General features: G+C 40.3%; 1 protein-coding gene and 2 pseudogenes across 4 annotated transcripts in view; 2 read left to right on the forward strand and 1 right to left on the reverse strand.

Moving 5' to 3' along the window:
* Positions 1 to 20,810, forward strand: part of ZSCAN25 (zinc finger and SCAN domain containing 25) — a 71,570-nt gene that overhangs the window by 9,398 nt on the left and 41,362 nt on the right. For 3 of the 4 annotated variants that reach the window (XM_055339913.1, XM_055339914.1, XM_055339915.1), the window contains one exon: positions 1,406 to 3,174. The exons of the other annotated variant lie outside the window; for it this stretch is intronic. In XM_055339913.1, coding sequence (XP_055195888.1) covers positions 1,406 to 2,238 — 833 coding nt within the window. In that variant the 3' untranslated portion in view covers positions 2,239 to 3,174. Of the gene's footprint in view, positions 1 to 1,405; positions 3,175 to 20,810 lie in introns of those variants that run through there. 4 annotated transcript variants of the gene reach the window in all.
* Positions 201 to 271, reverse strand: LOC129520374 (U4 spliceosomal RNA; annotated as a pseudogene).
* LOC129519434 (28S ribosomal protein S33, mitochondrial-like) lies at positions 18,833 to 20,338 on the forward strand (annotated as a pseudogene).

Below are 20,810 nucleotides of genomic sequence, written 5' to 3' on the forward strand. Positions count from 1 at the left end.
CTCTACTGACTAAAGCAGCCAGGTGCCCCCGTCGCTCTCTTTTTCTTCTGTCTTGGCTACTTTGCTCCCTAGAGCCTGCCTGCCTTTATTTATTTATTTATTTATTTATTTATTTATTTATTTATTCATTCATTCATTCATTCATTCATTCATTCATTTACTTTACTTCCCCTTCTTTTCACCTCCCCTTCCTCCTATTCTTTGTTTCAATTAGCAATAATCACGCCTCGGATAAACTTCATTGGCTATGATACTGCCACTGCGCAAAGCTCTTCCTATTCTTTTGTAACAATTGTTCTGTTAATTTGAAGAGAGTGAAAGCTGAGGCAGTTTAGTAGCATTCATGGGCATGTCAATCTGGTAGAAGTCAGTGCTAGATTGGGTTTCTTCATTCATCCAGTAGTCAGTAAGCCTGTGCCAGGCTCCCAGGAGACCCAGATTAATAAAACTTGGTTAGGTAGGAGCTGCAGAGTGAGCAGGGACCACATGCTGAGCAGGAGTGTGGAGGATATGGAGAGTTCCAAGTAGTTCATCATTGTTGGAATAGGCCTATAATCTCTAGGGAAGGCAAAATGCCTTGATGAATGTAAAGTAGCATTTTCAACAGGGTTGTGTATACATAAGTGCAGGATAAACAAAGTGCTAATTCAGTATACATGTATTGAAGACACCGAGGTAAGAGAATAAGCAGGGCATATTTCTTCAAGGTAAGCATTGAGTTAGATTTAGAGGGAAATAACAGTTCAAGTTAGCCTATTCTGTAAAAAGGCGTGGGGATTGTTTTAGCTTGGGTTGCTACAGTAGAATATTCTGGACTGGGTAGCTTAAATAACAGACATTTATTTCTCAGAGTTTTAGAGGCTGGGAAGTTCATATCAAGGTTCCTGCAGATACAGTGTCTGGAGATAGCCATCTTCTGGCTTGCAGCCAGGTGCCACCTCATTGTGTCTTCACATGGCAGACAATTGAGGAATCCATCTTGCGTCTCTGCCTCTTTACAAGGGTTATAATCCCATCATGAGGTATCATGCTCACATGACCTCTGTGCAAAGTGCTGTGGTTTCTCTTCATTTTGTTATAAGGACACTAATTCCATTGGGGGGTGCTTCACCCTCTTGACTGTACCTTATTACTTCTCGAACACCCTGTCTTGTGATAGCATCACACTGGGGCATAGGACTTCAGCTTATGAATTTGGGGGGTGGGGGACATAAATAGTCACAGAGATGGAAGGAAGTAGAGCAAAGTCTGGTTTTAGAGTCAATGAAAGGAAACTATATTGAGGTTTTTGGTCAAAGGGAAAGAGAAGGAATTGTTAGAGGACGCCCTTAGGAGCCAAGTTCTAACAAATAAATTTATTTTCATAGCTTCTGTAGAATTAGCTTGTATCTCCTTTGTCCTGTAGGCATTGGGAGCAAGGAAAAGGAGGCTAAAACCCAGCAGGTAGACCTCAAGGGGGCACTTGCTCGGGTGACGTCAGAGAGGTTTGGGGAAGCCACGCTTCAGAGTCCTGAACTTGGAAGAACCTGTGAGCAGGAGCCCAGTAGCTCTGTGGGAAACATACCAGGGCCACCGCCTCCTCAGCATGGTGTCATACCCCTGCCTGATGACCTCAAGACCCACAGCTCCTTCTGGAAGCCTTTTCAGTGCCCTGAGTGTGGAAAAGGTTTCAGTCGGAGTTCAAATCTTGTCAGACACCAGCGAACCCACGAAGAAGAGAAATCCTATGGGTGTGTCGAGTGTGGGAAGGGATTCACCTTGAGAGAGTACCTCATGAAGCACCAGAGAACACACCTGGGAAAGAGACCCTATGTGTGCAGTGAGTGCTGGAAAACCTTCAGTCAGAGGCACCATCTTGAGGTCCACCAGAGGAGTCACACGGGGGAGAAGCCCTACAAGTGTGGTGACTGCTGGAAAAGCTTCAGCCGGAGGCAGCATCTGCAGGTGCATCGGAGAACTCACACGGGGGAAAAGCCCTACACCTGTGAGTGCGGCAAGAGCTTCAGCAGGAATGCAAACCTGGCAGTGCACCGGCGAGCCCACACAGGCGAGAAGCCATATGGGTGCCAGGTGTGTGGGAAGCGGTTCAGTAAAGGGGAGCGACTGGTCAGACACCAGAGGATCCATACTGGCGAGAAGCCCTACCACTGTCCTGCCTGTGGGAGGAGCTTCAACCAGCGGTCCATCCTCAATCGGCACCAGAAAACCCAGCATCGCCAAGAGACCCTGGCACAGTAAAGATGCCCTGGTGAAATGCCATCCTTTTTTTGTGAATGGAAGGTGCAGGACCTGTCAGGACCATCAGCTGGAGGGAGACCTATTGGGAGGATGCATTGGTCTTTAGTCACTGAAGGGCTTTGAGGTGGGCATTGAAGAGTGATGGGGTGCAGAAAGGCATTTTGACCCATTTTCTTTCCATTTTTTGTCAAACAGAGGCAGGGCAAGGCCTGATATATTTTGAGTTTCCAGAGCGCAGTTCCTCATGTCTCTTATCCAAGTGGTGCGAACAGTTTTTCCTGCCATCTTTTGGGGAAATGATATCCTGAATTTCAGAACATCCTTTGGTGGGATGTTCATATCTGCCTCTCGAGCAAGTCTGATAGTAAAGGCAAAATTTTGTCCCACGGTGGCAACTTAAACCTCATTTTTATGAGGGCTGTATCTACCTGCAAGATCATTAGTTCAGATTCTACCTTCCTTTTCCATTTAACAAATATTTATTGAACAATTACTTTGTGCCTGATACTGGGAACATGGTGAATGAGACATAAGAGACCTGGGTCTCCCGGAGCTTGTGATTTATAGCAGTGGAAACACACAGAACCATTAATAACCCCAGGCATTCTAAGTTATGTTTGTGGTAAGAGCTGTGTGAGAGGATAGTCTTGTGGTGGTCACTCGTTTTGCTCTGCTACTCAGGTGCTGGATCTTTCCCTCCCCAGTTGGGATCTCTCAGTCAGCTTTGTTTATTTTACTTTCTTTGTAACCTTTTTCTGTCTCTAACATTGTACCCTTATCTGTAAAGTTTCCCCATTATTCCTTGTACCGTAACAGCTATTTACCCATCCATTAGGAAATTAATATTTTGCTATTGATCACTGAATAAACATGAAAGTATTTTTAAAAACACTCAGTTCTGTATAAAGATCTAATTAAATGAATCTGAAAGATGAACTAGTATTAATTAATACCTGATATTTGATGACACCTTACAGCATATTTAGATGCTTTTATTTTCTATTCTTACTTTATTCATTCCACACATATTTATTGAGGCCGCACAGGAACTTGGCTAGTTGCTTGCCATATATCAGTGAATAAAATGGGAAAAGATCCCTGACCTTGTAGAACTTATATTTAAGTGAATATATTGGATCTTTAGAACCATGTAGAGTGGAACCTGTGGATACTCCCATAAACACTCTGGCCCTGGGACCTGAGCCTTTGTCCTTGGTCCTGTGTCAGTTTCTTGCCTTGAAAGGGCATTTTACCACATACTTCTTGTTACTGAATAGTCTCTGTTGATACATCTGGATCCTTGTCTGAAAGGTCTCCAACTGGGAATGATGAGTTTTGCATGAGTGCTAATTCAGGAAAGATAAAGATGTGTGTAGGCATTTAAAAATACGTTAATAATGAGAAGATACAGTATTTGTAACCTGTTTACCCTTTATTTTACCATCACTAAAGGGTTCCCTTTCTGTTTAAAATTCTGGAATAGTTTGCTTAAAATTCTGTGGAATGAGTATGGACCACACTGCAGAGTCGTAGTGCTGTGCCTTTGAATGCTGGCTGCTGAGTGAGTTACTCTATCTTTGGTTGACAGTACTATAATTCTAAGATGTGATTTGACTTGTGGTGCCTTTTATTTTTATTTATTTTTCTTAAAGGTTTTTAAAATTTATTTGAGAGATTGAGAGCATGAGTGGGGGGAAGAGGGCAGAGGGAGAGGGAGAAGCAGACTTCCTGCTAAGCGAGGGGAGCCCAATCCTGGCTGATCCCAGAACCCCGGGATAATGACCTGAGCTGAAGGCAGATGTCTGACTGAGCCATCCAGGTGCCCCTTATGGTGCCTTTTAATATTAGATTCTTTTACTGTTTTTTTTTTCTCTACATTTTTCATTGTACATAAATAATGATTTCAACATTATTTATCAAATAACAATATTTATCAAATAATAATTGTAACAGAGAGTTGCATTACTCAGTCTACTTTGAAACATATTGTTTTATTCCATGTTTCTTAGATGGCCTTGGTAGATAGCCATGATATTTAATTTTGAATTAGCACATGATTTCCTGGTCTCTTAGCTGTCCCCATGAGCCTGCAGTAGCCAGGGCCTAAGTGTATCTGGGATGTCATCCACTGTCTGAAACACTAAGTGGCTGCTGCTTAGCAATGTTGAGATCCAGATGCAAAATCAGCTTTTTTTTTTTTTTCCCCCACTTCCCAGATAACCTTGGCCAAGCTTACAGTCACCTTGCAGTCAAACCCAGGGGTAGGCTTTTCCTAAGTTTCTGGCTTCTGGTCTGTAGGACCCGGGACTGATGTGGCCTGAGTTTGGCCTTCTCTAGGAGGTTCATTTCCAAAACTAGGCAAGGAGTGTTGGGTATAGGCTGGGAGTTGCTTATCAAGGGTCTTTCTGTTTACCTGAGTTAAATTGTAGATTCTCTTTGATCATATCCTTAGCCAAATAGGACTGTGGGGTTTTAGCCAATTGAAATCTCTTCAGAGAAGCTTTTGTAGGAGCTGGGGCTTGCTAGCTTTTTCTCTTGGATTCCCCTATCTGCCTTGATACCAAAGTTTATGGATAATGCCTCAAAAAAGCCTCAAAAGAAAATTTTTTCTCATAGAATTTTAGTAACATTTTTTTTTTCTATTTAGATTTTTTTTTTTATTTTTTAAATTTATGATACAGAGAGAGAGAGAGAGAGAGGCAGAGACATAGGCAGAGGGAGAAGCAGGCTCCATGCACCGGGAGCCCGATGTGGGATTCGATCCCGGGTCTCCAGGATCGCGCCCTGGGCCAAAGGCAGGCGCCAAACCGCTGCGCCACCCAGGGATCCCATAGATTTTTTATATAATAGAAAATTTCAAACATATATAATGACTCCCTATGTATTCATTGCTTGGCCTTACCCATCATAAACTCATAGCTAATCTTGTTTTATTTCTACCCTCTCTTCCCTGTCTTCCACCCCTACCGAAGTATTTTGAAGCAATTTCCAAATATAATCTATAAATATTTGTATGTACCTCTGAAAGGTAAGAACTCTTTGAAAAAGAAAACTCACAATATTATTATCATACCAATAAAAACGAACAGTTCCTTAATTTGTAATTAATGTTTTCTTAACCATGTGCTTTTTAAAAGCTTTTTTAAAAAAAATTTATTTATTTGAGACAGCATAAGCTGAGGGGAGAAGCAGAGGGAGAGGGAAAAGCAGGTAATCAATCCAAGGATCCCAGGATTATGACCTGAACTGGAGACAGACAACCGACTGAGCCACCCAGGTGCCCATTATTTGAGTTATGGTCCAAATAAGATCCATAAATTGCAAATTGGTTGCTTTGTTTTCTAAGTCTTATAATCTATAGTTCCTATTCTTTTTTCTCTTGAAATTCATTGAAACAACTAGATTCTGTAGAATTTCTTATCTTTGAATTTCATATTATTTTCCCCTCCTTTTCCCTTTGATCCCATTTGTTTCCCTTTGATCAGTGAAACCATATAATTGTCTTTCTCTGATTGACTTATTTAACTCAGCATAATGCCCTCCAGTTCCATCCACGTTGTTGATGTAAATGGTAAGATTTCATCCGAAGCCCTTTTTTTCAGCAGCTAGAAGGGAGGCTGAGGAAGAAACAATGACATCGCATTGCCCCTAGTGGCCTTCCTGATAATGGCAGTCATCTCTAGCTATTGTGCCACCCAATTGCAGTACCATTGAATTCACTTAGAAATTCGACAAGCCAAACAAATTCACTGGGGCTTCATACAGTTTTGCGTTCCTGTCTTACTTTTTTCTACCTTTATTATGTCAGTTTCTGAAGACCAAACTTCTAGAGAGATGTATCGTGTCCAACCTGTCCCCATTATTGACATGTTTCAATAAAAAAAGCAAAAACTTTGTTATGATAGGGAGGGCAAGCAATGTTCTTTCTTGTGTTTGTGACTGGGAATTTAAGCTGCTAGGAGAGTGAGGCTGGAAAGGATTGGGTAACATAAGAGTTGTGTCTTGACAAACAGAAGGACTTGGAAGAAGCAATTTTAGTTTTCTGGAAGTGCCAATAAGCTCCAGTATAAAGGCTGCCGTCGTTGTCACATGCTCTAGTCATAGCTCCATCATCTGAGTGGCCAGAGAGCAGAGAATGGCAGCAAGCAAGCCTTGGAGCTCACCTCATATGTTTTTCCTTCCTTAGTAAAAACTGCAGTCTCTGGAGAAGGTAGTAGATTAACCTATAGATAGTTTGGGAAAAAGAGGTAATACAAGTCCATTTATGCCTTCTTGACACCCACCTCTGGAGCTATTTGTGCTTACTCGATTTTTTAAAAAGATTTTATTTATTTGAGAGAGGGAGATAGCAAGAGAGAGCATGAACAGGGGTGGGGGAAAACGACAAGCAGACTACTTGCTGTGCAGGGAGCCTGAGATCATGCCCTGAGCTGAAGGCAGATGCTTAACTGACTGAGCCACCCAGGTGCCACCTGCGTTTTCTTTCTGTGAAACAGTTGAGAAAAACTAGATCTATATCATCTAGAAATGTCACTGACTCCTGCTCAGCATGTTGTATGAACAGAAGAAGTAGAATGATGTTAAGTAGTTGATCATTTAGAGCCAGTATCTTCATGAGGCCCAGCCTTTATTTTGAAGTGTTCCTGCTGCCTGGACTGAGGCGCTAATGGAAGGACTGGTAAATAAGTGATGGGAAAAACCCCAGCAATTAAAACAGTGTGGGACTCCCGCATAAATAGACCAGTGAGTTAGCACAGAAGGTTGAGAAATAGCCCTGGCTTTCTATAGTGATCTAGTATGTAGTAAAGATGGAATCTCAAATCACTGGGCAGAGATCAATCTTTTTTTTTTAAATTGATTGGGATAGTTGGACAGCTATTTGGAGAAAAATAAAAATAGATCCATTTCTCACATTGCATTTAAGAATATACTCCAGGGCAGCCTGGGTGGCTCAGTAGTTTAGCGCCGCCTTCAGCCCGGAGCATGATCCTGGAGACCCCGGGATCGAGTCCCACGTCAGGCTCCCTGCATGGATCCTGCTTCTCCCTCTGCCTGTGTCTCTGCCTCTCTCTCTCTCTCTCTCATGAATAAATAAATAAAATCTTAAAAAAAAGAATAAACTCCAAATGAATCAGGAATCTGTGAAAAATGAAACTACCCAAGTACCAGAAGACAATGTGGATGTGAATTCCTCTAAAATTCATGTTCAGGGAAAGACTTTCAATCTAGGACTCAAAATCCAGATGCAATAAAAAATGATTATTTTTTTAAAAGATTTTATTTATTTATTCATGAGAGAGAGAGAGGCAGAGACACAGGCAGAGGGGAGGCAGGCTCCATGCAGGGAGCCTGACGTGGGACTTGATTTCGGGACTCCAGGATCACGCCCTGGGCTGAAGGCATCGCTAAACCACTGAGCCACCCGGGCTGCCCGATTTGATTCATTTCTACATAAAAATTTTAAGAACTTCTGTATGGCAAAAACAATAAGCAAAGATAAATGTCAGTTCGGAAGAAAATAATTGCAACATAAATAACACAAAGTTCTAATATTTCTAATATATGAAGAACTTTAAAAAACAAACAAAAAAAAACCCAAAAACCAAGCAAACAATCCCATTGAAAAATGGACAAACTGGAATTCACACACACACACAACAAAAGTGGCTATTAACCATATTTGAAGATGTTGACCTTCACTCAAAATATTCCAATTGAAACTACATGAGAGATTTCCATTCGATTGGCCAAAATTCCAAAACTTGACAGTACATGCTGTTGATGAGTTTGTGAGGAAACAGAATTTTTATGTGTTGTTAATGGCATGCAAAATAGTACAACCTCATGTGGAGGAGAATTTAGCAATATCTAACAAAATTATGGGTGAATTTAAAGAGACCTCTAACAATATGAAAATACATATGTACAACATTCATTATTCATTACAGCATTCTTTTATTTTTATTTTTTAAAGATTTTATTTATTTATTCATGAGAGACACACACAGGCAGAGACACAGGCAGGGGGAGAAGTAGGCTCCATGCAGGGAGCCCTATGTGGGACTCCATCCCAGGTCTCCAGGATCACACCCTGGCCCTAGGCTGAAGGTGGTGCTAAACTGCTGAGATCCAGGCTGCCCCCCCCCTCTTTTTTTTAAAGGTTTTATTTATTCATGAGAGACATAGAGAGGGGCAGAGACACAGAGGGAGAAGCAGGCACCATTCAGGGAGCCTGACATGGGATTCAATCCTGGGACTCCAGGATCACGTCCTGGGGCGAAGGCAGACACTAAACCGCTGAGCACTCAGGGATCCCTCGTTACAGCATTCTTACCACAAAAATATTGGAAGCTGCATAAATATCCAGGATAGGTGATTGAAAAACTATGGCACATCTTTGCGATGTAGTGTGCAGCTTTAAACCATTGGGTCAGTTTTCACAATTGGAATATGGATCTAGATGAGATAAAATTATCATGTTGATGTTAAATATACTAGTGTTGATAACTTGTTACGTAAGAGAATATCTCTGTTCTTAGGAAATAGAAGTATTTAAGGATAGAGGACCATTTGTGTGTGTGTGTGTGTGTGTGTATACACATATATACACAAATACACAGAAGTGAAATGGAAGCAGGTCAGAGGAGGAGGGAAGAGAAGAAACAAGGTAAAAATGTTAATGATAAGTGAATCTGGGCAAAAGGATATATGGGTAATTTGCACTATTGTTTTTGCAACTTTTCTGTAAGCTTGAACTTATTTTATTATAAAAATTTAAAATAAAAACAACAGGATTTACTAGTTACTAGGGGCAGGAGGGTGATGCAGCATTTAGCTAATGAGATGCACTGAATTAGTCATACCTCATTTTGCACAATAGCTGCAGATTCATTCCCATGCTCTTTTTCACTGTGCACACTGTTGTCCAAGGCTTCTTCATGCAGTGACTGAAGGAAGATCTTTGGTGTTGCAGTTTCCATAATGGAAATTCAAATTTTCAGTGATTTCATCCTGGGCTTGGTTTTGTATAGGTGTACTAACAGGATACTTTCCACTCAGCCTTTACACTGGTCATTTGCTTAAGGTTTTGTGGCCTCTACGAATGGTTTCAGCTACATTTTACCTCTGCCTCAAATCGAACCATTTCTCCCAAACCTGGTTTTAGCCCATTGCTATTTCATGATTTGTAATTTACTTGTGCTCTACAACAGGGCAAAACTGATGGTCAAATAAATGAAATCTGGTTTGAGCAGCAATGAGTTAAAAGGGAAAAGTGAGTCTAATTTTAGAATTGTGGAAGATGGGGGCACCTGAGTGGCTTCCTTGTTTGAGTGTCTGCCTTCAGCATGAGTCATGATCCCAGGACTCTAGGATCAAGACCTCCCTCTGCTTCTCCCCACCTATTGTGCACTCTCTCTCTCACTCTCACTCTCACTCTCAAGTAAATAATTAGAATGGATAAAGAAGATGTGGTTTATGTATACAATGGAATATTACTCAGCCATTAGAAACGACAAATACCCACCATTTGCTTCAATGTGAATGGAACTGGAGGGTATTATGCTGAGTGAAGTAAGTCAATAGGAGAAGGACAAACAGTGTATGTTCTCTTTCATTTAGGGAATATAAATAATAGTGAAAGGGAATATAAGGGAAGGGAGAAGAAATGTGTGGGAAATATCAGAAAGGGAGACAGAACATAAAGACTCCTAACTCTGGGAAATGAACTAGGGGTGTTGGAAGGGGAGGAGGGCGGGGGGTGGGGGTGAATGAGTGACGGGCACTGAGGGGGGCACTTGACGGGATGAGCACTGGGTGTTATTCTGTATATTGGTAAATTGAACACCAATAAAAAATAAATTTATTAAAAAAATAATTAGAATCTTAAAAAAAAACCCTGACTCATTAGAATTGTTGAATATGAAATGACAGAAGGGTTGTTAGATGTTGGGGACTGGTCTTAAGAAAGTCTGTTTCTTGGTGTATTTTGTTTTGTTTTTTAGATTTAGCTGATATGCTGGGACTTAGGCACCCAGAAGGCATGTGTGCTAGAGTTTATGTACCACTCAGTGACCATGGATGTACATTGGGAAGCTCTCCTAACATGAGGCCCTCAAAGAACCTCACTCCAGCGCACAGCCAGTGATGTTAGAACATCAGGAGCTGTTAAACCTAAGACCCATAATATTCCAGTGTCCTCACTGTTCGCTAACTTCCCTGCCCTCCCCCCTCCAATTTTAGTATATGTGCTGCCAAGGGAGCACCCCTCCCCCACTCCAAATGTGACCCAAATATCTCTCTGGTAAATCTCACCTGGGCTCTGATCATACCTCAACATTGAAGTACTTTCTACTTTAGCAAGCTCAGGGAACAGTAGGATTGATAACTAGATTGTGTAGGATTGGACTGTAGAAGATCATTTGCTAATAGAATCATGACATCTAACTCAAAAGATTCAATGTAGCAGATCAAAAAGCAAGTGATCCAGCTCCATTGTCTTAAGACCTTTCCCCTGCTTTCCATGATCCTGCAGAGGAAATTGCTGCCTCTGGGTGGTAGTCAACACTCAGTAAAGCCAGCTTTATCAGGTTGCTGAGCTGTATTCATACCTTTGCTGGTGGTGGAGTTGGAAAGTCCTTGTCATACTAATGTTCAAGGTGAAAACTATCCTTAGGAAATTTCAGATTGAGGTTTTGTCCTTCATGCTGTTAAATTAATTAAACAAGGAGGCCATTAGGCATTTTTTAATTGGAATTCAATTTGCTAACACATAGCATAACACCCAGCGCTCTTCCCATCAAGTGCCCCCCTCAGTGCCTGTCACCTAGTCACCCCAACCCCTACCCCACCTCCCTTTCTACTACCCCTTGTTCGTTTCCCAGAGTTAGGTGTCTCTCATGTTCTGTTACCCTCACTGATATTTTCACTCATTTTCTCTCCTTTCCCCTTTATTCCCTTTCACTATTTTTTATATTCTCCAAATGAATAAGACCATATAATGTTTGTCTTTCTCCCATTGACTTACTTTACTCAGCATAATACCCTCCAGTTCCATCCACTTCAAAGCAAATGGTGGATATTTGTTGTTTCTAATGGCTGAGTAATATTCCATTGTATACATAGACCACATATTCTTTTTTTCTTACAAGTTTATTTTTTATTGGTGTTCAATTTGCCAACATATAGAATAACACCCAGTGCTCATCCTGTCAAGTGCCCACCTCAGTGCTCGTCACCCAGTCACCCCCACCCCCGCCCACCTCCCCTTCCATCACCCCCAGTTCATTTCCCAGAGTTAGGAGTTTTTCATGTTCTGTCTCCCTCTCTGATATTTCCCACTCATTTTTTTCTCCTTTCCCCTTTATTCCCTTTCACTATTTTTTATATTCCCCAAATCAATGAGAACATATAATGTTTGTCCTTCTCCGATTGACTTACTTCACTCAGCATAATACCCTCCAGTTCCATCCACGTCAAAGCAAATGGTGGGTATTTGTCATTTCTAATGACTGAGTAATATTCTATTGTATACATAAACCACATCTTCTTTATCCATTCATCTTTTGATGAACACCGAGGCTCCTTCCACAGTTTGGCTATTGTGGACATTGCTGCTAGAAACATTGGGGTGCAGGTGTCCTGCCGTTTCACTGCATCTGCATCTTTGGGGTAAATCCCCAGCAGGGCAATTGGTGGGTTGTAGGGCAGTTCTATTTTTAACTCTGAGGAACCTCCACACATTTTTCCAGGTGCAGGTGTCCTGGCTTTTCACTGCATCTGAATCTTTGGGGTAAATCCCCAACAGTGCAATTGCTGGGTCGTAGGGCAGGTCTATTTTTAACTCTTTGAGGAACCTCCACACAGTTTTCCAGAGTGGCTGCACCAGTTCACATCCCCACCAACAGTACAAGAGGGTTCCCCTTTCTCCACATCCTCTCCAACATTTGTGGTTTCCTGCCTTGTTAATATTCCCCACTCTCACTGGTGTGAGGTGGTATCTCAATGTGGTTTTGATTTATATTTCCCTGATGGCCAGTGATGCAGAGCATTTTCTCATATGCTTGTTGGCCATGTCTATGTTTTCCTCTGTGAAATTTCTGTTCATGTCTTTTGCCCATTTCATGATTGGATTGTTTCTTTGGTGTTGAGTTTAATAAGTTCTTTTCTTTAAAGATTTTATTTATTTATTAATGAGAGACAGAGAGACAGACAGAGAGAGAGAGAGAAGCAGAGACACAGGCACAGGGAGAAGCAGGCTCCATGCAGGGAGCCCAATGTGGGACCTGATCCTGGGACTTTAGGATCATGCCCTGGCTGAAGGCAGCGCTAAACTGCTGAGCCACCTGGGCTGCACTAATAAGTTCTTTATAGATCTTGGATACTAGCGCTTTATCTGATAGGTCTTTTGCAAATATCTTCTCCCATTCTGTAGGTTGTCTTTTAGTTTTGTTGACTGTTTCTTTTGCTGTGCAGCAGCTTTATTTATTTATTTATTTATTTATTTATTTATTTATTTATTGCAGCTTTTTATATTGATTAAGTCCCAGTAGTTCATTTTTACTTTTGTTTCCCTTGCCTTTATGGATGTATCTTGCAAGAAGTTGCTGTGGCCAAGTTCAAAAATGGTGTTGCCTGTGTTCTCCTCTAGGATTCTGATGGATTCTTGTCTCACATTTAGATCTTTCATCCATTTTGAGTTTATCTTTGTGTATGGTGTAAGAGAATGGTCTAGTTTCATTCTTTTGCATGTGGATGTCCAATTTTCCCAACACCATTTATTAAAGAGACTTTTTTCCAGTGGATAGTTTTTCCTGCTTTGTTGATTATTAGTTGACCATAGAGTTGAGGGTCCACTTCTGGATTCTCTATTTTGTTTCATTGATGTATGTGTCTGTTTTTGTGCCAGTACCACCTTGTCTTGATGACCACAGCTTTGTAGTACAACCTGAAATCTGGCATTGTGATGCCCCCAGCTACGGTTTTCTTTTTTAATATTTCCCTGGCTATTCGGGGTCTTTTCTGATTCCACACAAATCTTAAGATAATTTGTTCCAACTCTCTGAAGAAAGTCCATGGTATTTTGGTAGGGATTGCATTAAACGTGTAAATTGCCCTGGGTAGCATTGACATTTTCACAATATTAATTCTTCCAATCCATGAGCATGGAATATTTTTCCATCTCTTTGTGTCTTCCTCAATTTCTTTCAGAAGTGTTCTGTAGTTTTTAGGGTATAGATTCTTTGCCATTAGGGATTTTTAATGCCTTGACAGCCTATATAAGCAATACAAAACCTAAACCTGTCAATGCCTCAAGGTTAAGAATTTGAAACATAAGAATGAACAATCACAGATAGCCAACTAGGCTTTCCCCTATAAAGAAAGCAACCTTAAGTTATAGCCAAATAGTGTCTTTGCTTTGCTTCTTATCTATCTAAATGTTTTGCTATTACCTCCTGTGCTCCTAGCCACTTCTGGTTTGGTACTAATAGGAATAGATTTTTGCTCAAACTCGTAACATTTTTAAAAATTTTATTTAATTTCAGTAATTAACATATGATATATATTTATATATATTTTTAATTGAAGTTCAATTTGCCAACACACAGTATAACACCCAGTGCTCATCCCTTCAAGTGCCCTCCTCAGTGCTCGTTACCCAGTCACCCCATCCCCCCACCTGCCTCTCCTTCCACTACCCCTTGTTCATTTCCAGGAGTCTTTCATGTTTTTTAACCCTCTCTAATTTTTTCCACTCATTTTCCTTCCTTTCCTCTATAGTTCCTTTCACTATTTCTTATATTACATATGATGTGTTTTGGTTTCAAAAGTAGAAGTCAGTGAGTCATCAGTCTTACATAATACCCGGTGCACATTACATAACATGTCCTCCTTAAGGTCTTTCACTCAGTTACCCCATTTCCCTACCATCCTCCCCTCCAGCAACCTTCAGTCTCCCTTTCTGATTTTGTCTTTTTTTTCTCTCTTCTCCTATGATCCTCTGTTTTGTTTCTTAAATTCCACATAAGAGTGAGATCATATGATAATTGTCCCTCTCTGATTGATTTATTTTGCTTAATGTAATATCCTTTAGTTCCATCCACATTGTTACAAACAGCAAAATTTTATTCTTTTTGATGGTTGAGTAGTATTCCATTGTATATACATAGCACATCTTTATGCATTCATCTGTCCGTGGACATCTGGGCTCTTTCTGTAGTATGGCTATTTTGGACATTGCTGCTATAAACATTGGGGTGCAGGTGCCCCTTCAGATCGCTCGCTACATTTGTGTCTTTGGGGTAAATACCCAGTAGTGCAATTGCTGGGTCATAGAGTAGCTCTCTTTTCAACTTTTTGAAGAACCTCCATACTGTTTTCCAGAGTGGCTGTACCAGCTTGCATTCCCACCAACAGTGCAAGAGGATTCCTCTTTCTCTACATCTTCGCCAACATTTGTTGTTTCCTGTCTTGTTATTTTAGCCATTCTGACTAGTGTGAAGTAGTATTTCATTTAGTTTTGATTTGTATTTCCCTGATGCCAGGTGATATAGAGCATTTTTTCATGTGTTGGTTGGCCATTTATATGTCTACTTTGGAGGAATGTCTGTTCATATCTTCTCATTTCTTGATTATTTGTTTTTGGGTGTTGATTTTGCTAAGTTCTTTATAGGTCTAGGATACTAGTCCTTTATCTGATATATCATTTGCAAATATCTTCTCCCATTCTATAGGTTGCTTTTTAGTTTTGTTGACTGTTTCCTTTGCTGTGCACAAGCTTTTGATCTTGATGAAGTCTCAGTAGTTAATTTTTTGCCTTTGTTTCCCTTATCTTTGGAGATGTATCTAGCAAGAAGTTGTGCAGGTGAGGTCACAGAGGTTGCTGCCTATGTTCTCCTCTAGGATTTTTATTTTTTATTTTTTTTAATTTATGATAGTCACAGAGAGAGAGAGAGGCAGAGACATAGGTAGAGGGAGAAGCAGGCCCCATGCACCGGGAGCCCGATGTGGGATTCGATCCCAGGTCTCCAGGATCGCGCCCTCGGCCAAAGGCAGGCGCCAAACCGCTGTGCCACCCAGGGATCCCTCCTCTAGGATTTTGATGAATTCCTGGCTCACATGTAGGTCTTTCATCCATTTTGAGTTGACCTTTGTGTATGGTGTGAGGAAATGGTCCAATTTCATTCTTCTACATATCCAATTTTCCCAACATCATTTATTGAAGAGATTGTCTTTTTTCCATTGGATAGTCTTTCCTGCTTTGTCAAAAATTAATTGACCTAGAGTCATGGCTCCAGTTCTCTATTCTATTCCATTGATCTATGTGTCTTTTTTTGTGCAGTACCATACTATCTTTATGATTACCACTTTGTAATAGAACTCAAAGTCTGGAATTGTGATACCATCAGTTTTGGTTTTCTTTTTCAACATTCCTTTGACCATTCGGGCTCTTTTCTAGTTCCATACAAATTTTAGGATTATTTGTTCCAGCTCTGTGAAAAATGTCGGTGGTATTTTGATAGGGATTGCACTGAATGTATAGATTGCTCTAGGTAGCACAGACATTTTAACAATATTTATTTTTCCAATCCAATCCATGGAAGATTTATCCATTTCTTTGTGTCTTCCCCAGTTTCTTTCATGAATGTTCTGTAGTTGTTAGAGTACAGATCCTTTGCCTCTTTGGTTAGATTTATTCCTAGTTATCGTATGATTTTGGGTGCAGTTGTCAATGGGACCAATTCCTTAATTTCTCTTTCTTCAGTGTCATTGTTAGTGTATAGAAATGCAACTGATTTCTGACATTGATTTTATATCCTGCCACTTTGCTGAATTCCTGTATGAATTTTAGCAATTTTGGAGTGGAGTCTTTTGGGTTTTCCATATAGAGTATCATGTCATCTGCAAAGAGGGAGAGTTTAACTTCTTCTTTGCCAATTTGAATGCCTTTTATTTCTTTTTGTTGTCTGATTACTGAGGCTAGGACTTCTAGTCCTATGTTGAACAGCAGTGGTGATAGTGGACATGGACATCCCTGCTATGTTCATGATCTTAGGGGAAAAGTTCTCAGCTTTTCTCTATTAAGAATGATACTCACTGTGGGCTCTTTGTAGATGGCTTTTATGATACTGAGGTGTGTTTCCTCTATCCCTACACTATGAAGACTTTTTTTTCACTATGAAGACTTTTAATCAAAAATGGATGCTGTACTTTGTCAAATGCTTTCTCTGCATCTATTGAGAGGATCATATGGTTCTTGTATTTTCTTTTATTAATGTAACATATCACATTGATTGATTTGTGAGTGTTAAACCACTCTTGCAGTCTAGGAATAAATTCCAGTTGGTCGTAGTGAATAATCCTTTTAATGTACTGTTGGATCCTATTGGCTAGTATCTTGGTGAGTATTTTGGCATCCATGTTCATGAGGGATGTTTTCCTTCCATTTCTATTTTTTGAGACAGCTTCAGTAGAATAGATATTATTTCTTCTTTAAATATTTAGTAGAATTCCCCTGGACTCTTGGGCCTAGACTCTTGTTTGTTGGGAGGTTTTTGATTACTGCTTCAATTTCCTTGCTGGTTACGGTCTGTTCAGGTTTTCTATTTCTTCCTGTTTCAGTTTTGGTAGTTTATGCATCTCTATGAATACAACCATTTCTTCCAGATTGCCTAATTTGTTGGCATATAGTTGCTCATAATATCTCTTATTATTGTTTCTCTTATTGTTGTATTTCTTCACTGTTGGTTGTGATTTCTCCTCTTTCATTCATGATTTTATTTGTTTGGATCCTTTCTCTTTTCTTTTTGATAAGTCTGGCTGGAGGTTTATCAATCTTATTAATTCTTTCAAAGAACCAGCTCTTAGTTTCATTCATCTGTTCTACTGTTCTTTTGGTTTCTATTTTATTGATTTCTGCTCTAATCTTTATTAATTGTCTTCTCCTGTTGGGTTTAGGCTTTATTTGCTGTTGTTTCTCCAGCTCCTTTAAGTGTAAGGTTAGCTTGTGTATTTGAAACTTTTCTTATTTCTTGAGAAAAGCTTGTATTGCCATACACTTCCCTCTTAGGACTTCCTTTGCTGCATCTTAAAGGTTTTTTTTTTTTTTTTTTTAAAGATTTTATTTATTTTTTCATGAGAGAGAGAGAGAGAGAGAGAGAGAGAGGCAGAAGTAGGCTCCATGCGGGGAGCCTGACGCGGGACTCGATCCCGGGACTCCAGGATCATGCTCTGGGCCAAAGGCAGGTGCTAAACCACTGAGCCACCCAGGGATCCCCCTAGAGGTTTTGAACAGTATATTTTCATTTTCATTTGCTTCTATGAATTTTTAAATTCTTTAATTTCCTGGTTGACCCATTCATTCTTTAGTAGGATGCTCTTTAGTCTCCATGTATTTGAATTCTTTCAAATTTCCTCTTGTTTTAATTAATTAACTAATTAATTAATTTTGTATATTTTTTATTGGAGTTCAATTTACCAAAATATAGTAAACACCCAGTGCTCATCCTGTCAAGTGCCCCTCTCAGTGCCTGTCACCCAGTCACCCCATCCCCCTGCCCACCTCCCCTTCCACTACCCCTTGTTCATTTCCCAGAGTTAGGAGTCTCTCATGTTCTGTCACCCTCTCTGATTTTTCACATTCATTTTCTCTCCTTTCCTCTATAATCCCTTTCACTATTTTTATATTCCCTGTGATTAAGTTCCAGTTTCAAAGCATTGTGGTCTGAAAATAGGCAGGAATGATCCCAATCTTTTGGCACCGGTTGAAACCCGATTTGTGACCCTGTATGTGAACTCTTCTGGAGACTGTTCCACGTGCACTTGAGAAGAATGAGTATTCTGTTGCTTTAGGGTGAAATCTTCTGAATATATCTGTGAAATCCATCTGGTCCAGTGTGTCATTCAAAGCCCTTGTTTCTTTGTTGATCTTCAGTTTAGATAATCTGTCCGTTGCAGAGTGGGGAGGAAACAAATGCCACATAGAGCAATCTGGTGCAGATTACTTAGCCTGGCCCCCTGGAAAGGGTGGTGTGCAATTCTGCCTTGGGCAAAGACATTTGAGAACCAACACAACAAGCTCTTCTGCCAGAAGATCAGCAGGAACATCCAGCCAAGACCAAGTTTACCAATCACTGAAAACTGCAGAAATCCAGCACTAGGGAATGAAGCATATAGAATTCATGGGTCTTTTCCCCCCCATGATTCTTTAGTCTTTCAATTTTAATTTTTTTCTCTTTCCCTTTTCAACCAATTTCTTATTTCATCAACTCTTTCTAAAAAATCTTTTTAAATTTCCATTTCATTTTGCAGTTATATTAAATCCTTTCATTGTATTTAATTTTTTTTACATATATAAATTTTTCTTTTATTAAAATTTTGGGATCTAGTTTTCTAACAAATGGACCAAAATACAGGATCCAGTGTATTGCGCTATTCTGTTCAACTGTCTGATTTATATATATGTAAAAATTATATGTATGTATATGTACATATATATACACACATTATATATATAATTTTTTTTTTTAAATAACACATGAGCTTTTTTTTTTTTTTTAATTTATTTATGATAGTCACAGAGAGAGAGAGAGAGAGAGGCGCAGAGACATAGGCAGAGGGAGAAGCAGGCTCCATGCACCGGGAGCCCGATGTGGGATTCGATCCTGGGTCTCCAGGATCGCGCCCTGGGCCAAAGGCAGGCACCAAACCGCTGCGCCACCCAGGGATCCCTATATATATAATTTTTTAAAAACTTTTATTTTTCAGTTTTGAGTCCATTCTGATTTGTTTAGTGTATATTTCTCTGGGGTTGTTGTTGCCATTTTAGTATTTTGTTCTCCTGTTCTTCTCTGGACTGACAAGATGGAAAAACTTACCTTAAAAAAGAACAAGAGGGCTTCCGGGAGAGGGGTGCGTGGGAGAGGAAGGTCGTGAGTAGGGCCTCTTGCTGCTCAGGAAATGTTTTCCCTTTCAGAATATGCCTTGCGCATGACTTGTCTGAGCGCCCGGCTGTTCGGTGAAATTGCCAGGCCTACTGACTCCAAATCAATGAAAGTGGTGAAAGCAGCCTTTGGCCAAGAGGAAGGAGACTTATGACTGGTATCCAAATCACAACACTTATTTTGCACTCATTGGGGATACTGCGTTTCCTTGGCCTCTATAGAGATGAGCATCAGGACTTCAAGGATGAGCAGCTGCGTCTCAAGAAGCTTCGTGGCAAAGGAAAACCTAGGAAAGGAGAAGGGAAAAGAGCCACAAAAAAGAAATAGTGCTGGTCCATTAGAAGAGAAAAGTTCTTCCTCAGCAGCTGACCACAGAAGAAAGTGTATTTATCTTTCTACTTGCTGGAGGAGTGTGAGCTTCTGAGACTGAAGAGTATTTGGAGGAACACGATCATTTCTGTGTTGAAGTCCAATTCAGTCGAGTTGTAACTGGTTCCTTGAACACTTTCTAATTCTGCAAAGTTATTCTGGCTTTGGTTTTATACTGTGAGGTTTACCTCTTTCTCTGGAGAAATGAATGCATAGGTGGTTGAAGATAGACTCATTTGGGGTGGGAATGGAAGGTTGGGATCATGGGAGGAGGCTTGTTAAATGAGCATCGTTTCATCTCCCCAGGATCCCATTACACCAGCCCTTACCTCTGCCATCCCTCTGGCCCTTCAACCACTGTCTCCACCACCAAGCTCACAAAGTTTCTGAACCGTCCACATCTCCTTGGAGAGTAGTATCTACTGAGCTAGATTTGGGGGAAAGGCTGTACCTGCTAAGAGAGTACTGAGTGTACACTACCTGCTGTACATAAGGTACAGGGGCCCTAGTAATACCATGGTTAGCAAGAGAAAACAGTCCCTACCTCATGGAACTTTGAGGCTTGTGTGAAAGATTAATATCATTACATAAATAAAATTGTTTAAATGCTACAGAGGATCCCTAGGTGGCTCAGCAGTTTAGCGCCTGCCTTCGGCCCAGGGTGTCATCCTGGAGTCCGAGGATCAAGTCCCACATCAGGCTCCCTGCATGGAGCCTCTTCTCCCTCTGCCTGTGTCTCTGCCTCTCTCTCTCTCTCTCTCTCTCTCTCTCTCTCTCTCTCATGAATAAATAAATAAAATCTTTAAAAAAAAAAAAAGAACAAGAGGCAGTACTGACCAGGGACCTAATCATTATGGATATAAGTAAGATATTGGAACTAGATTTCAGAATAATGATTATGAAGTTAGTAGCTGGGCTTGAAAAAAGCATAGAAGGTACTTTCTAGAGAATCCCTTTCTGGAGAAATAAAAGAATTAAAATCTAATCAAGTCAAAATAAAAAAGGCTATTAATGAGATGCAATAAAAAATGGAGACTCTTAACTACTAGGATAAATGAGGCACAAGAGAGAATTAGTAATATAGAAGACAAAGTGATGGAGAATAAAGAAGCAGAGGAAAAGAGAGATGAACAACTACTGGATCATGAGGGGAGAATCTGAGAGATAAGTGATGCCATAAAGCATAACAATATTATAATAATTGAGTTCCCAAAAGAAGAGGAAAGAGGGGAGCAGAAGGTATACTGGAGCAAATTATAGTGG

Source organism: Nyctereutes procyonoides, unplaced genomic scaffold (assembly GCF_905146905.1).
Source record: "Nyctereutes procyonoides isolate TBG_1078 unplaced genomic scaffold, NYPRO_anot_genome, whole genome shotgun sequence".
NCBI classification, from domain to species: Eukaryota; Metazoa; Chordata; class Mammalia; order Carnivora; family Canidae; genus Nyctereutes; species Nyctereutes procyonoides.